This window comes from Onychomys torridus, chromosome 21, assembly GCF_903995425.1.
Source record: "Onychomys torridus chromosome 21, mOncTor1.1, whole genome shotgun sequence".
NCBI lineage: Eukaryota > Metazoa > Chordata > Mammalia > Rodentia > Cricetidae > Onychomys > Onychomys torridus.
This window is the reverse complement of record NC_050463.1, coordinates 28,080,334-28,094,673: the sequence shown is the minus strand read 5'-3', so window position 1 is coordinate 28,094,673 and position 14,340 is coordinate 28,080,334. Positions and strand designations below refer to the sequence as shown.

The window sequence follows — 14,340 nt, the reverse complement described above, 5'->3', positions numbered from 1 at the left end:
AAGAGGCAAAAAAGAACTGGGAAAACGTACTAAGCCATGTGGCTAAACATAAATAAGAATTATGGGTTAATTTAAGTGTAAGGGCTAGTCAGTAATAAGCCTGAGCTAATGGCCAAGCAGTTATAATTTTTTAAAAAAAGATAATTGGGCTTGAGACTAGAGAGATGGCTGAGAGATGGCTCGGAGGTTAAGAATGCATGCTGCTGTTAAAGAAGATCAGAGTTCAGTTCCCAGAGGCCATGTCTGATGACTCACAACTGCCTGTTACTCCCACCAATGCCTCTGGCTTCATGTGCACACACCTACACACATACACATAATTAAAAATAAATCTTGGGGGGCTAGAGAGATGGCTCAGAGGTTAAGAGCACTGCTTGCTATTTCAAAGGTCCTGAGTTCAATTCCCAGCAACCACATGGTGGCCCACAACTATCTGTAATGAGATCTGGTGCCCTCTTCTGGCCTGCAGGGATACATGCAGACAGAACACTGTATAATAAATAAATAAATAAATAAATAAATAAATAAATAGATAGATAGATAGATAGATAGATAGATAGATAAATAAATAAATAAATAAATAAATAAATAATTCTTACAAAATATAACGGGGCTTATGAGATGTTGTTGACACTGTATTTTCTCAAGTGATGTTAAAGGAAGAAATGTTTGACCCTGGCATCTCTTCGCCTCTTATTTTATTTTCCACAGACGACAATGGAGAACTGAATGACAGCTATTTGCCAAGAATAGTTCTTCTGATGCACCGATGGTATTTATCTTCCACCGAACTGGCAGAAAAACTCCTCTGCATATATCTTTTCAACTGCTCTGTAATGTTTATAGTCATAAATCAAGTTCTGTATTTAGATAGAGTGCCTATCCAAAACCACTAAATGAAGATGAATAAATGGTCTTATTTAGTCAGCTATCCAGATGTTTTGACACTATATAGATATTAGATGAAACATCTGGATGATAAACCAAATAGTTAACTAAATACTGGGTGTTTTGACTGAACTTGAAGATATCAGTAAGATGTGAAGTATAACAGGAGTTGTAGGCTAAGGGTTCCCAACTTATCCTAAATATTTAGACTATTAGTATAATGAAAGATTATTTAACACTGATTCACTATTTTCCTTCTGTGATGACAACAAAGCCTAGCATAGTTTTCATATTTCCCTGGCTGGTAAGACACACTGAACATTCTAGGAGGTCTTTCCCCCCTGTAATTTGTTGGTTGATGCTAATTTTTTGTTTTATTGACAAAACCAAACAAAATATCTGTATAAGGCTGAACATAACATTCCTCATAATTGAAAACCCATTTTATAATGTGGGTAGCTGTTTACTGATTTTGTATGTAATATAATCCTGAAAAATGATTAAAAGGCACATGTATGATAATGCAAGCAGTCTCACAGTTTGAGGAAGTTGATTTCCTAAGGTCTGTGTTTGCTGTACCATCTCTAAGTGTATTTTTACATCTCTGCCTTATATTAACCCAGGAGTCTCTGTATAAAAGAGAACACTTACAGAAAAGGGAGAGCCTGGGACTTAGAAAGTCTGCCCAAACATTGTTGTTGTTGCCTGCCAAGGCTGTCTCAGCCAAGCAGGGATTGAGCCTGTCCACTTCATATTCTTCCCACAACCTCAAGGGAAAGGGGGAATGTTATAGAGGTTAAGAAGACACTCACCCTGAATGGAGAGCCTTAGAAGTGAGCAAGACTCTGCATCCATTGGTCCATCCCATTCTTGACAGGTAGAGTGTAGGGAAGGATGAGGGAGTCAACCACATGATGCATACATTGCCCACAGAGCTCATCCACAAACAACCCACTTATCCTTAGTGTGTTTGCTAATGCATGAAATACAAATAAAGAGGGATGTTCAGACATGTTAGAGCATAGTGTGGGGAATTTCATGGTGGCATGAAAGTTGAAGACTGACATTTTCCTCCTTGGATTCTTTACCTTCTCTGTGCCCACTGTGTCTGGTTACAGTAGGAGTATTTGTTTGAGAAGAACCAGTGAATAGACTTAAGAACAAATAACGCAACCTTAATATGAACATACCTGAACATGACATTTTCAAAAACTCATCAGATAAGAGTACTTGTTACATAAAACACCAGTCCTAGATATGAAATCTTTTAGCTAAAATGGTGCTGCTATCAATTTTGAATTATGTATACTTTGCATTATGCTTGTAACCACAGTTTGTGGTTGTTGGTTGGTAGGTATGCAGGAAGGTGTAACTAATTTGAAGTGACTTCTCCACCAGACCAAAAATATATCCCAGAGCCTTAACAGGTCAAGTCTGACTACTTGGTGTTGATGTGCTCACATCCTGCTTCTATGTCCACTTGACTGTCTCTAGGTTGAGTTTACTTCATCCACAATTTTGAAACTCAACCATTTCATACCTTGGATTTTTAACAAATTTCAGAATAGCTGTACTTGCGTGTTAGGAATGGTCATGGTTCACTGAAGAAAAACTTAAACAGTTTAAATGTCATATGCAGCAGATATCAGAGGGCTTAAAGGACCACAATCTATTAAATACATCCAGGGTACACAAACTTAGTTCCTAGTTACTTGCTTCAGACTCAAGCCAGAAATCACATATAGGAAGCTAGATGAAGGCTATTTCTAGAATCGGCAGTACTCTATATGATCATTAATATAATGACAGGACGTTACATGTATGTATATGTGTGTGTGTGTGTGTATACATATATATTAATTACTACACTTACACAATAAAATGTCAATAAGGATGGCACACAGGTCTAGAAATGCACTATTTGAAATAGACTTTCATTTGACTATAGCGTCGTATTAGTTCAGGAGTGACATTTTTTTCCTTGTACTATTGGCTCTCCAAAAGTTTCAGAGTTTAGGGCATTTTGCATTTCAAGGTTTTGGATTAGAGGTGCTTAGCCTATAATCGAATTGCCTGGGATTTGTGTAAATTGTTGGAATAATGTTGGTGAGGAATGTTCGAAAGGAAGACATGATGACATTTTCTTTAACTAGTCTACGTATCAGAACGCCAGTGGAGAAAGCTGTGATGAGTTCCGACTGAAGGTCTGCTATTTCATGAGGTAAATACACTTACAGATTTAATTTCTCAGAGCTTTGCGTTCTGAAATTGTTGACAATTCCTGTTTTTTTCTAAGCAGCCAATACTTCACCTTGCTGCCTTTGTAACTATTAGTTCTCTGTTCCTGGTGGGTCGGGTAGAATTTACCTTAATGAACTAGAGATTAAGTATGAGATAATGCCTTACAGAGTAAAACCAGCTCACAGATCCGGTGGATTCAAGGTTTTCTACTTCCTCACCATATACATTACCATGAATTGGGGATGTAGAGGGGGCTTCCCTGTGGTGTGTTCTGTAGTAAGTCAGGAAGAAGTTCAGGGTTACTGGATTCTGGTTCTTGATGGAAGGAACAGAAAGACATGTGGTAGGCTTGCTGGGGATACGAGCCAACAACTTGGAACTACAGTACTAGATTCCATGTTAAGTTCAGCTTATAAAATGGTACAATAGGGTTGGGGATTTAGCTCAGTGGCAGAGTGCTTGCCTAGCAAGCACAAGGCCCTGGTTTCGGTCCTCAAATCCGGCAAAAAAAAAAAAAACAAAAAACAAAAACAAAAACAAAAAACAAAAACCAAAAAACTGGTACAATAATCTCCAAAGATATCCAAGTGAAATATTTTAGCTGTCAAAAGTCTGTCATGTCTTTCAGGTACTGGATTCTGAAATTCCCTGCAGAGTTTAATTTGGATCTTGGTTTGATTCGTATAACTGAGGAGTTCCGGGAAGTAGCTAGTCAACTAGGATATGAAAAACACATCAACCTCATGGACATATCCAGCATGTAAGAGTGACGCAAGTCTTTTGGGTCTTTATGGGTCCATTGCTTTGGGAAAGGAATAATGATGACGCTGCTTGAATGGAATCTATATTGTTCTAGAAGGAAGCTCCTCCTTTGGAGATAGCCTGGCTATAATGAATGCACCTATAGTAGACACCATCTATCTCTCCAAGCTGCAGTTTGGTTGAAAAATGGGATGGTACCTTTATGGAATTATCCTGTTTAAGAAGTCCACAATGGAGCACAGGAAAGCATCTGGCACCTAATGGATGCTGAGTCCTTAGTTCTCAAACTGAACTTAGCCATTGTCTCTTATATCCCAGCTACTCAGATCACACCACACTGGTTTCTCCTAGGAGCCCATCAGAAAACAATCTTGGGTCTCACCTAAGCCTGTTGAATTGGAATCTATACATTAATAAGATCCCCATGTGATTCATACTCTCATGCAAGCCCGAGAAGCTCTGTACCCCATCGCTTCAGAGGCTCCCCTGACGTTACACAAATGTTGACCACAGTTGTGTCCTGACTGGTCATCTCATAAGGGACCTAATACTAATTAGACTCATTTAATGCAGACCAGCTAACTTCCCAGGAAAAGCTTTTTTTGAACATAGGTATGGTTGTCCATATTATAATTGTACACTCTATCCCAACCTGGCCTGGAATTCATTGTGGATCCTAGGCTGTCCCTGAGCTTGGGATGGTTTTCCCATCTTGGCTTGCTGGGTGCTAAGATTACAGATGGACATCAAATGCACATATTTTGTATCTTAGGCATTCTCTTTGCCTGGAATACTTCTTCAAGACTAATTATAATGAATGACCCAGGAATCATCAGGCAGGCTTGTTTACAATGCCTGCCATTCAGACCTGTCCCTAGTAAATCAGAGTCTTTGGAAGTGCCATCTAGGCCTTTTTTTTCATAATGAGTTTTTCAGATAACCCATATGATGCTCAAGTATGATAAACACAACCGTGGTTGTTTCCAAGTGCCTTGAATCACCTTCTATATGCCAACAAACTTCTGACTTTATAGGCCTAGCCCTGATCTCTCTTCTTTAGAGTTCAAATCTTTCTTGGTTACAAGAAATACCCAGTAAGAGATTCAAGCTGGATCACAGCAAACCTACCCTGCCTAGAAAAAAACAACTCCAAGTCTGTGTTCTGTTGGCAAAGGGTGGGTGGTTTTCTCTTCAAATATGGAGGGCAGGGTATGTATTTCACATGAGCTACTGGCAGTGGGCCAAGAGTTACAAGTAGTAGGTTAATATATTCCACTGAGTGAAATGCATTTTCGGCACGTTGACCAGACTCTCTCTTCTTTTACAGTCCTTCCTATGACTGGATGAGGAGAGTCACACAGAGGAAGAAAGTATCGAAAAAGGGGAAGGCTTGTCTCTTATTTGACCATCTGGAGCCCATTGAGTTGGCTGAGCACCTCACTTTTCTGGAGCATAAATCTTTTAGAAGGATCTCAGTAAGAACTTGATGGTTATTCTTCCAAGGGTAACATGCACTGTGCCAACTTTCCCAAGAGCTACGTGTTCCTACTCCCAAGTGTTGGCAGCCTCTGCCACTGGGCTCCATTGGAAACATGCCCTCAATTCACAGGAACAATCCCTTTTAACCAAATATAAATATTATCCTGTCTTTAGTTTATGGCTCAGGAGCTATATTTCTGCCACTATAGTCAATGTCTCCTTTCATAGAATTAAAGCATGATTTTTCTAAATATTCAGCAGAGATTTAACCATTCAAGGTTTTAGTTCAAATGACCTTTTCCAAGTGAACTGTTTTGCTGGGAATTTTTATTTATAGCATGGAGGGAGGGGGAAGTTAACTTATTTTGGTGTCTATACAAATGCCTAACTATGGAAACAGGTTGAGAATTAAAATTGGAAACATTGAAGAGCTTTCAACATTAGAGGTCCTGCATTAGACTTTCCTTTCTACACTTCCTGATGGACCCTCAGTCCTTTCCTATGTACTGTCTCCCTTCCCATTCTCCTTCCTTCCTCACCTGCAGACCCTTCAAGATGCCTCTTTGTTGCTACTCACTTCTTTATAGAGATCCATCAGTGTGCCTCATGAGCTCAGGTGAAATCATTCCCCCTCTAAGGAGCCTGAAGTAAATCACATCATTGCTGGCAAACAAGATACTTTTGTCTAGAGGCATGGGTTTCTTTCTTTTTCTTTCTCTCCCTTTCTTTCTTTCTTTCTTTCTTTCTTTCTTTCTTTCTTTCTTTCTTCCTTCCTTCCTTCCTTCCTTCCTTCCTTCCTTCCTTCCTTCCTTTTTTTTTTTTAAACTTTCAATAGTACCAGGGATCGAACCTAGGGCCTTGTACATTCTAGAAGCTACATCCTTAGCCCAAGAAGCAGAAATTTCTGAAAGACTGATGCATTCACCAAGCAAATCCTGTTTGTAGAGAATCATCATGATGCTTCTCAGACACGCCAAGGAAAGCAATTCAAGGCTTCTGCCTATGTGACAGCATCTGCCCTCACAGTCTGAAAATACATCTGGATTGCTAAAGAGCATTCTTACTTATTTTTTTCCTATCTCCTTTCTCCCCTTGAAATATTAGAGTCCTATTCTTATTTAAGAGTATTGTATTCCATCCATTTCCTGTTCTTTAGTGTGTGCCATTGTATCTTAAACATGCTTATTCTTTGGCACCACTGGTAGAAATAAAAATGGAAAACCTCAGTTCTTTCCTGGGGAAGATATTAATCTTATCTGCCTTGATATTCCCAGGCTAATAATGGTCTAGATGGATGTGAGTGTTTGGTAAGTTTGGAATTCTCTAGAATAGACCTTTGAACCTTTCCCCCCTTCTTCCTCCTCTTCTAAAGTACTGCGATTTGTGTGTTTGTGGGAGTGAGTTTTGAAATGTAGCAAAATGGCCCATTAAAGGCGCAGAGGTCTAGAACTTGAAGGAATCCTTTATAAACGGGAAATGGAAGAAATCACCATGTTGTCACGAAAAGGCTAGCTTACCCACTTTACCCAACTGTCTCATGTCTGATTTTGTGAAAGCTCCATGACAATTTAGAAGCTCTGGTTTTTCCTTTCACCAGTTCACAGATTATCAGAGCTACGTCATCCATGGCTGCCTGGAGAATAACCCAACATTGGAGAGATCTATTGCTTTATTTAATGGAGTCTCCAAGTGGGTCCAGTTGATGGTCCTCAGCAAACCAAGTCCTCAGCAAAGGGCAGAAGTCATCACAAAGTTCATCAATGTAGCGCAGGTTTGTCTCATACTCAGACCTGGGTTTGGGGAGTCTGTGTAGTCATAAATTTTATTGAGAAAAGTCATCGAGAGCTTTGGGGTTAACAACAGAAGAGTACTGGACAGTTAAACTGCCCGTAGATGTCTAATGAACAAACCATACCGCTCTCACACAACAAAACTGCTCTTACGGCAGTGCTTTAGAACTATTTAATTGTGTGTGCTGTGAAATATATCTTTTTAAGAGGATTCAATTTTCATTTCCTCTCAAACTGATATTTCCCCCCTAGATTCTTGATATTAACCATGTGCTTGTATTCACCTGTAATTTGGGAAATTCAGAATAACTTTTAGAAATCCTTACCAAGTACCGCTGTTAACATTTTTTTTTTAATCGTAGAAACTCCTTCAACTAAAAAATTTTAACACCTTGATGGCAGTGGTTGGCGGCCTTAGTCATAGCTCCATTTCCAGACTCAAAGAGACCCATTCTCACCTCTCTTCAGAAGTTACAAAGGTATGGTGGGTTTTGATCTGAATTTGGAGCAGGCAGTATAGATTGCTGAAATGTCCTCTGATCCTGACAAGTATTACATGGGGGAGAAACATTTTTCTCTTAAACCAGTGCCAAGTTACCCATAGGGAAATAAATAGGAAGGGAATAGCCCTGACAGTGGAGTCCACCCAGAAAACCAGATTGCTGCTTGTGGGAAGTCTTACAATAAGAATGTTCCGGCCAGGTTGGTGAGATTGCTCAGTAGGTGAGGATGCTTGTCACCAACCCAAGTGACCAGGGTTTGATCCCTGGAGCCTACATGGTGGAAAGAAAGAGCTTATTCTGAACAGTTGTCCTCTGATCTGCATGCATAGGCTGAGCCATGCACACCTCCGCTCCAAGAAATAAATAAATGGAAAAAGAAAAAAAATGTCCTAACCCAAGATGAATATATTTTAAACATCACCAAATATTCAGGTGATGTTTGCTGTGTGATTGGCACTCTGATAAATGTGGAAGACACCAAGTAAGTAATATAAATACCCCGTGCTCACTGGTACCTACTCTAGTTACAGCACTGTGGCACATAGGAGACGCAAAGAAAAGGGGAGCCAGAGGTCTTACATAGAAATATTCAGCAGACTCAATGGGAGGCAGTGGTGTACACCTTTAATCCCAGCACTCAGGAGGCAGAGCCAGGCAGATCTCTGTGAAGCCTGGTCTACAGAGTGAGATCCAGGAAAGACTCCAAAACTACACAGAGAAATCCTGTCTCAAAAAACAAAACAAAACAAAACAAAACAAAAAAACAAAACAAAAGAAAAGAAAAGAAAGAAAGAGTCAGATTCAAAAGCATGTACCTTTGAAAGACAGTGCACAAATTGATATTCTCTACTCTATTTATTTGTAGACCATATCAAATAACCATTTTACTTACTGAGCATAGAGGAACATTTTTCCCTCTATTAACACCTGGCTATGGTAGTAGTAGGGTGTGTTCTGTTTTAACCCTAAGGAACATGAAAATGAAGACAATTGAAATTGGTTAAATAATAAAGCAGTATATTGTCTGACAACCTTGGCAGTCCAGTGGCTGGGTGAACTTCAGGTGTGACCTTATCAGAGTCTGGCTCCATTGTTTCTCCTTCTTCCCAGTATCTGAGATTTGTGGCTGCTTTTGTTCTTTTTGTTTGTTTGTTTGCTTGCTTGCTTGCTTGATTAGCCCGGCTTCCCTTCTGGTTGGTCTTTGGTGAGCAACAGGAAAGATCTACTTTTATTCATGAAAGACTTCTCATTTGATTCTCTTCTCATTAAAGACACACTTTCTAGACATGTTTGGCCACCTCAAGTCCATCCTGGACCAGTAACAGTTGTCATAGAAATACAGTGTACTTATTGGCTTAACTCTCTGTTCCTAAACTGTCTACAAAGGGATAGAATTCTGGTGCTGGAGCAGATGATGATTGGAGCAGATCCCTTCCTACGTCCTGTGCGGAGGGGATAGAAACAGCTCATCTGAGCCATGTGGGATGCTTTTGGAAGGGGAAGACTAATAAGAGGGGATTTATCAGAAAGTCTAGCTGTTGTTCACTAACCAGCAAACATGATCTATATAGATATGAATGAATATACCAGAGAAGTATCCTACCTGGCCTCAAACTCTGCCCTCATCCCAAGTATAAGGGGACTTACTATGGACTATATTTTTTCTTAAGCATTAGACTCAATTTCAAATAAAAGGCAAAAAGAAAATTTAAGTTGTACAGAATTAAGAGGCTTGAGGTTATAAGTATATCTTTAAATATTATATATTAGAAGGATGGAGAGATGGCTCGGCTTTTAAGGATCTTCCAGAGGATGGGGATTTGAGTTCCAGAAACCACATGGTGGTTCACAACTGTCTGTAACTCCAGTCCCAGAGACTAACACCCTCTTCTAATTTCTACATGCACCAGGCCGGGCACACATGTGTTGCACACACATACATGCAGACAGAGCACTCATATACATTAAAGTAATAGCACACACACATTCATGCACACACACACACACACACACTCTTAAACTCTTCTTTCTTATAGGAAAAGAAATTGAAAACCAAACAAGTGAGAAGCCATGTTCACATTCACCCCCTTAGTTAGTGTGGAACCTAAACCTCCAGCTCAGGGAAGCTTTTCCTGCCCCGCCTTGTCCCGGACTAGCCTTCTAGTGACATTTGCAATGCAGTTCTTGGAAACACGAGGGCATTGTAATATGCCACCTGCTTGCCTTTGTGAATTGTAATTTCTCCTGACTCTCCGACTCCTAAGCCTCTCGTGATGCCATTGAGCAGCTCCCAGGTAAGCGGAGGTAGGAGCCATTGATGTGTTGTTGGAAAAAGGAACAGGCTGTCCAAGGGAGAGCCAGGCCTTGTACACTTCTGTTTTCCTTCCTCTTGGTCCACAGTTTCCCCACAGCATCAACACTGGTGTAGCTGAGGAATTCCAGAGCCACGTTCTCCAGGATCTGGGAGTGGACAGGAGACAGAGCTGTTGTTTGAACATTTCTACTTTTCCGTCTCTTCCCAGAACTGGAACGAAATGACAGAGCTGGTCTCCTCCAATGGCAATTATTGCAATTACCGCAAGGCCTTCGCTGACTGCGACGGCTTCAAAATCCCCATCCTTGGCGTGCACTTGAAAGACTTGATCGCGGTCCACGTCATTTTCCCAGACTGGATGGAGGAGAACAAAGTGAACATTGTCAAAATGCACCAGCTCTCCGTTACCCTGAGCGAACTGGTCTCCCTGCAGAGCGCCGCTCACCACTTGGAACCTAACATGGATCTGATCAACCTGCTCACTGTGAGTCCGCAGGGGCCAAACCTGTGCTGAACAGCACTTCGGTCCCTTGATTTCTAGTGCCGTAGAAAGACAGGTTGCAACAATTCAGTTTTGGTGAAAAATAATTTAGGGATTAATACCCGATAAGGAGTCTCAAAGAATGGCAACAATGGAAACTTACACCCGTAAGGAGTGTGACTGGAGAGTATAGCATTGGGGCAAATACATTTTTCTTCTTTGGGGTGGACCTGGTCTCTGCCTCTCTGAACCTCTTCTGTGAGTCTTTCCTCCCTAAGAGCCACCTTAACCCTTTGCTTTCCCTCAGCACCCTTGCCCATCTGATCAGTACTTTCCTTGTGCCCTCAAGTCCTCTGCTTCTCTTTCCATTGAAAATTCAGACTCCATCTTTGTTCTTAATGTAAAAGTTTTTGTTTTGCATTGTATGTGTATACATGGTGTATGTGGGGGGAGGGGGGAGGAGGGGGAACCTTTAAGCATGGATGGAGAAGGGGAGGGAAAGGTAGAGAGAGGGAGGGAGGGGGGAGGGAGGGAGAGAGAGAGAGAGAGAGAGAGAGAGAGAGAGAGAGAGAGAGAGAGAGAGAGAGAGAGAGAGAAGATCCTTTGAGCATACCACAGCACACATGTGGAGGTCAGAGGACAATGTCATGCAGTTTGCTCTCTCTTCCCAGGTTTGTGCAAGGAGTGCCTTTACCCACTGAGTCATCTTGCTGGCCCCTTCTTGCTTTTTTTGTTTTGGTTTAGTTTCCAGGGATTTGTTGTTGTTTGTTTGTTTTAGACTTGGGTCATGCAATTTAGCTCAGGCTAGTTTCGAACTTGTGGTCCCTGGGGCCCCAGTCTCTGAAGTGCTAGGATTAGAGCCGTGGGCCAGCATGTGCTGCTTTTCAAGGACGTTGTCTTTCCAGAGAACTCTTTGTTCTCTTCTAAAGCAGTAATGAATCTGTCACATGTCACCCTTGTGCTTTACATTTCCCTTAACTGTAGAAAGGCATTGCTCTGCATTCCATAGGTTTCTTTCTGTTCACGTGCTTTTTTTTTTTTTTTTTTTTTTTTTTTTTTTTTTTTTTTTAACTACATACCCAGCACTTTTTACAGTACCTGGCTGAGAATTCAGAAGACAAAGTAAATGCTGTATTTAGGAGTAATGAGTGTCAGCTACTCCAATTATTATTTATTATTTTGGCACTTGTGACAGACTATCTAGATGGTCTTCAGGTCTAGAGCTTTTTAGACACAGCAGGTGTACAGATGAAGGTGTCTTCCCTCGGGTCTTCTTTTCGAGGAGGAAGAAGTACAAACCAATTCTCTTACCCTTGCTTACACAAGGGAGGGCACAACTTCCCCATTTGGCTTCACAACAGTCTAGCACCTGAAACTTGACTGCCATGGTGAATTGGTGTTTTCTTCTTATGTCCTTGGAAAATCAAAGCGGTAACTCTTCTAAAGCTCCGACCGCCTGAATCCCCTACCACGGCTGCATTGGAGTAGGAGCCTGACTCCCAGACTTCATATCCACTGTTCCTAAAGCAAGCAATTGTTATCAAAGGCCACATTCCTGAGTAGAATGATAATACTGACTGTACTCAATATGAAGGTGAAGTGGTCAACACACAGATCTCTTGGGTGTATGATAAACGATAAACAAAAAGACTTTCTCCAGCAGGGAACTCCCTCACAATTGTTCAAGCACCTGCACTGATTAATCGTTTGCCATGTAAATATGTTTCCATGAATCAGTGCCCAGAGTTGTAGCCGCAACCAGGCAACAAACCACAAGACAGACAGGTGATGTCTGAAGAGAAGTGCCACTGTGGGCCCTCAGTTTCAAGTGTCTGCATCTAAGCTGTGTTCTTAACCTTGAGTTAACTTCACAAGGCAGGTGCCTGCATTTGGACAATGTCTCAAACACCTAAAAGACAATAATAATGTAGGGAAATTAAGTTTGAGTTTTAAGTACATCAACCAAGGGAAAGGTTTCTCCGTGGTAGAGTGTACTTGCCTAGGATGCACAAGGCCCTGGTTCTAGATACAAAACAAAACAAAACCTAAATACACCAAGCAACATTATCAAAAAGAGGTGTTTAGGAAAATTCTGAATTTTTTTAAATGAAAGTTGAATGGCACAAATGGGAAGCCCTAATTAAAAAGAAAAAAAAAGTTAAGAAATAACTTTTTTTTGTAGAAAAAAAACAAAAGAAAAGAAACGACGCCAGAGTGTGCCCACTCTTTTTTTTAGGAACACTGAGGGAAAATGCAAAGTGGCTTAGAACTATATTTAAGGATAGTGCTGCATAACCCAGAGTGATGGCAACAATCCTAGATGAAGTCTTGATCTTAGTCCTGCCCCTGTGCTAATCAGTTCTGACTTTGCCCTTTTCATAATGTCTCTGTGCACTATACTTCTACGAATCTAGAAATACACAATAGCAAAGCATGAAAATAAAGAAACGTTTCTGTGGTATTAGCACATGGCCCACTGATTCCCTAGGACAGCACAGGCCTGCAGAAGGGTCACCACACCTAAGCCAGTTTCTACTTAGATCTACTATCTTTCTTCCCTCCCCACAAGCAAGTAAAGTGTACATTACGCACAAGGTCACATCCATTTTTTTTTCCAACCTCTGGGGAGGTTATGTCCCCAACATGAGTCTGGAGGGAATTTATGTGTTCACTAGAGTCTAGTGACCACTTTATGAAGCACATATGTGTTTGGATTCGAACCACACAACTGTAGCTGTCTGAGGCATGAGAGCAAGTCTGTAAATGTAGCTTTTAAGAAGTGATTCAGTTTTCTCCAAGTCAAGTTTTTTGCCCAAAGTGTCTGTGTTCTTCAGTGACCCATATGCACTTCAGACACCAAAAGACAGAAAGTGAGAACTTGAGTTAATGAGCAATTATTAAACTCCTATTTTGTGTATCAATCAGGCTGTCTACCAATGCTGGAACTTTCCATACCCCCAATTCACGTGACACTCCACCTGTATCTCCCTGGTGTATTCTCACAAGGGCCCTACAATGAATCCTAGGAAAAACAGAAAAATGGCACACTACCTCTCTTCCTTCCTTTCTCAAAAATGAAGGAACTGAGATTTATGAATACCCGAGAAGTCTAAAAGTGACTAACTTCTGGATGCAAGGTTGGGGAACTGTCTCCCTCAGGTAATGTATTAGTCAGCTTTTCATCACTATAACAAATGCCCACTATAAATCAGTTCATGAAAAGAAAGGCTTATTTTGCCTCAGTCTGTTAGAGTTGGCGCCATTGCCGTTTCTGTGGCAAGGCTGCACACACGCAGGGCAACACATGGCAAAACACAGTCACTTACCTCATGGTGGGAAAGTGGAAAGAGAGGAGATCATGGCTGAAGTCCCACAATTCCCTTGGAGGCATGCTTTCATGATTTGAAGACCTTTCACTGGGCTTCACCTCTTAATGTCCCACTACATCACAATAGTGCTGAGCCACGGAACAATCCTTTAATGTAAGGGCCTTTGAGGGGGCTTTTAAGATGTAAATGAATAGTGAATGATTGACCTTGGATGGACATCTGCTCTCTACTGTGGGCATATTTATCACTAACATATAGCTTATTTTGTATCACTGGAAATTTAAGCAGGATTTTCCCCCAAGCCTTTTCACTATTTATTTAGAGAATAAAATAAATGAGGCAAAGACCATGTTACTTTCGCCATTGTATCCTTTGTCCCTTGGACAGCATGGATAAATGAAGAGCGGAGGACATAGCAGTAGACTGGTGGGATTTAGATAGTTCTCTCTTTCAGTGTAGATCTGGAGAAGGTGTTACCCCTTGAGGTCCCAAGTAATAGAATGAAGAGTTCTCACAGCTGACGCCTCTGTTTCATGACAAATGAAACACACAA

General features: G+C 40.9%; 1 protein-coding gene across 3 annotated transcripts in view; it reads left to right on the top strand.

Annotated features, from left to right (window-relative positions):
* Positions 1 to 14,340, top strand: part of Rasgrp3 (RAS guanyl releasing protein 3) — a 103,962-nt gene that overhangs the window by 63,647 nt on the left and 25,975 nt on the right. For 2 of the 3 annotated variants that reach the window (XM_036171095.1, XM_036171094.1), the window contains exons 4-10: positions 712 to 814; positions 3,047 to 3,109; positions 3,758 to 3,889; positions 5,219 to 5,366; positions 6,968 to 7,141; positions 7,523 to 7,639; positions 10,186 to 10,461. In XM_036171095.1, the coding sequence (XP_036026988.1) occupies positions 712 to 814; positions 3,047 to 3,109; positions 3,758 to 3,889; positions 5,219 to 5,366; positions 6,968 to 7,141; positions 7,523 to 7,639; positions 10,186 to 10,461 (1,013 nt within the window). The remainder of the gene's footprint in view (positions 1 to 711; positions 815 to 3,046; positions 3,110 to 3,757; positions 3,890 to 5,218; positions 5,367 to 6,967; positions 7,142 to 7,522; positions 7,640 to 10,185; positions 10,462 to 14,340) is intronic. The other variant, XM_036171096.1, reaches the window with a different exon arrangement.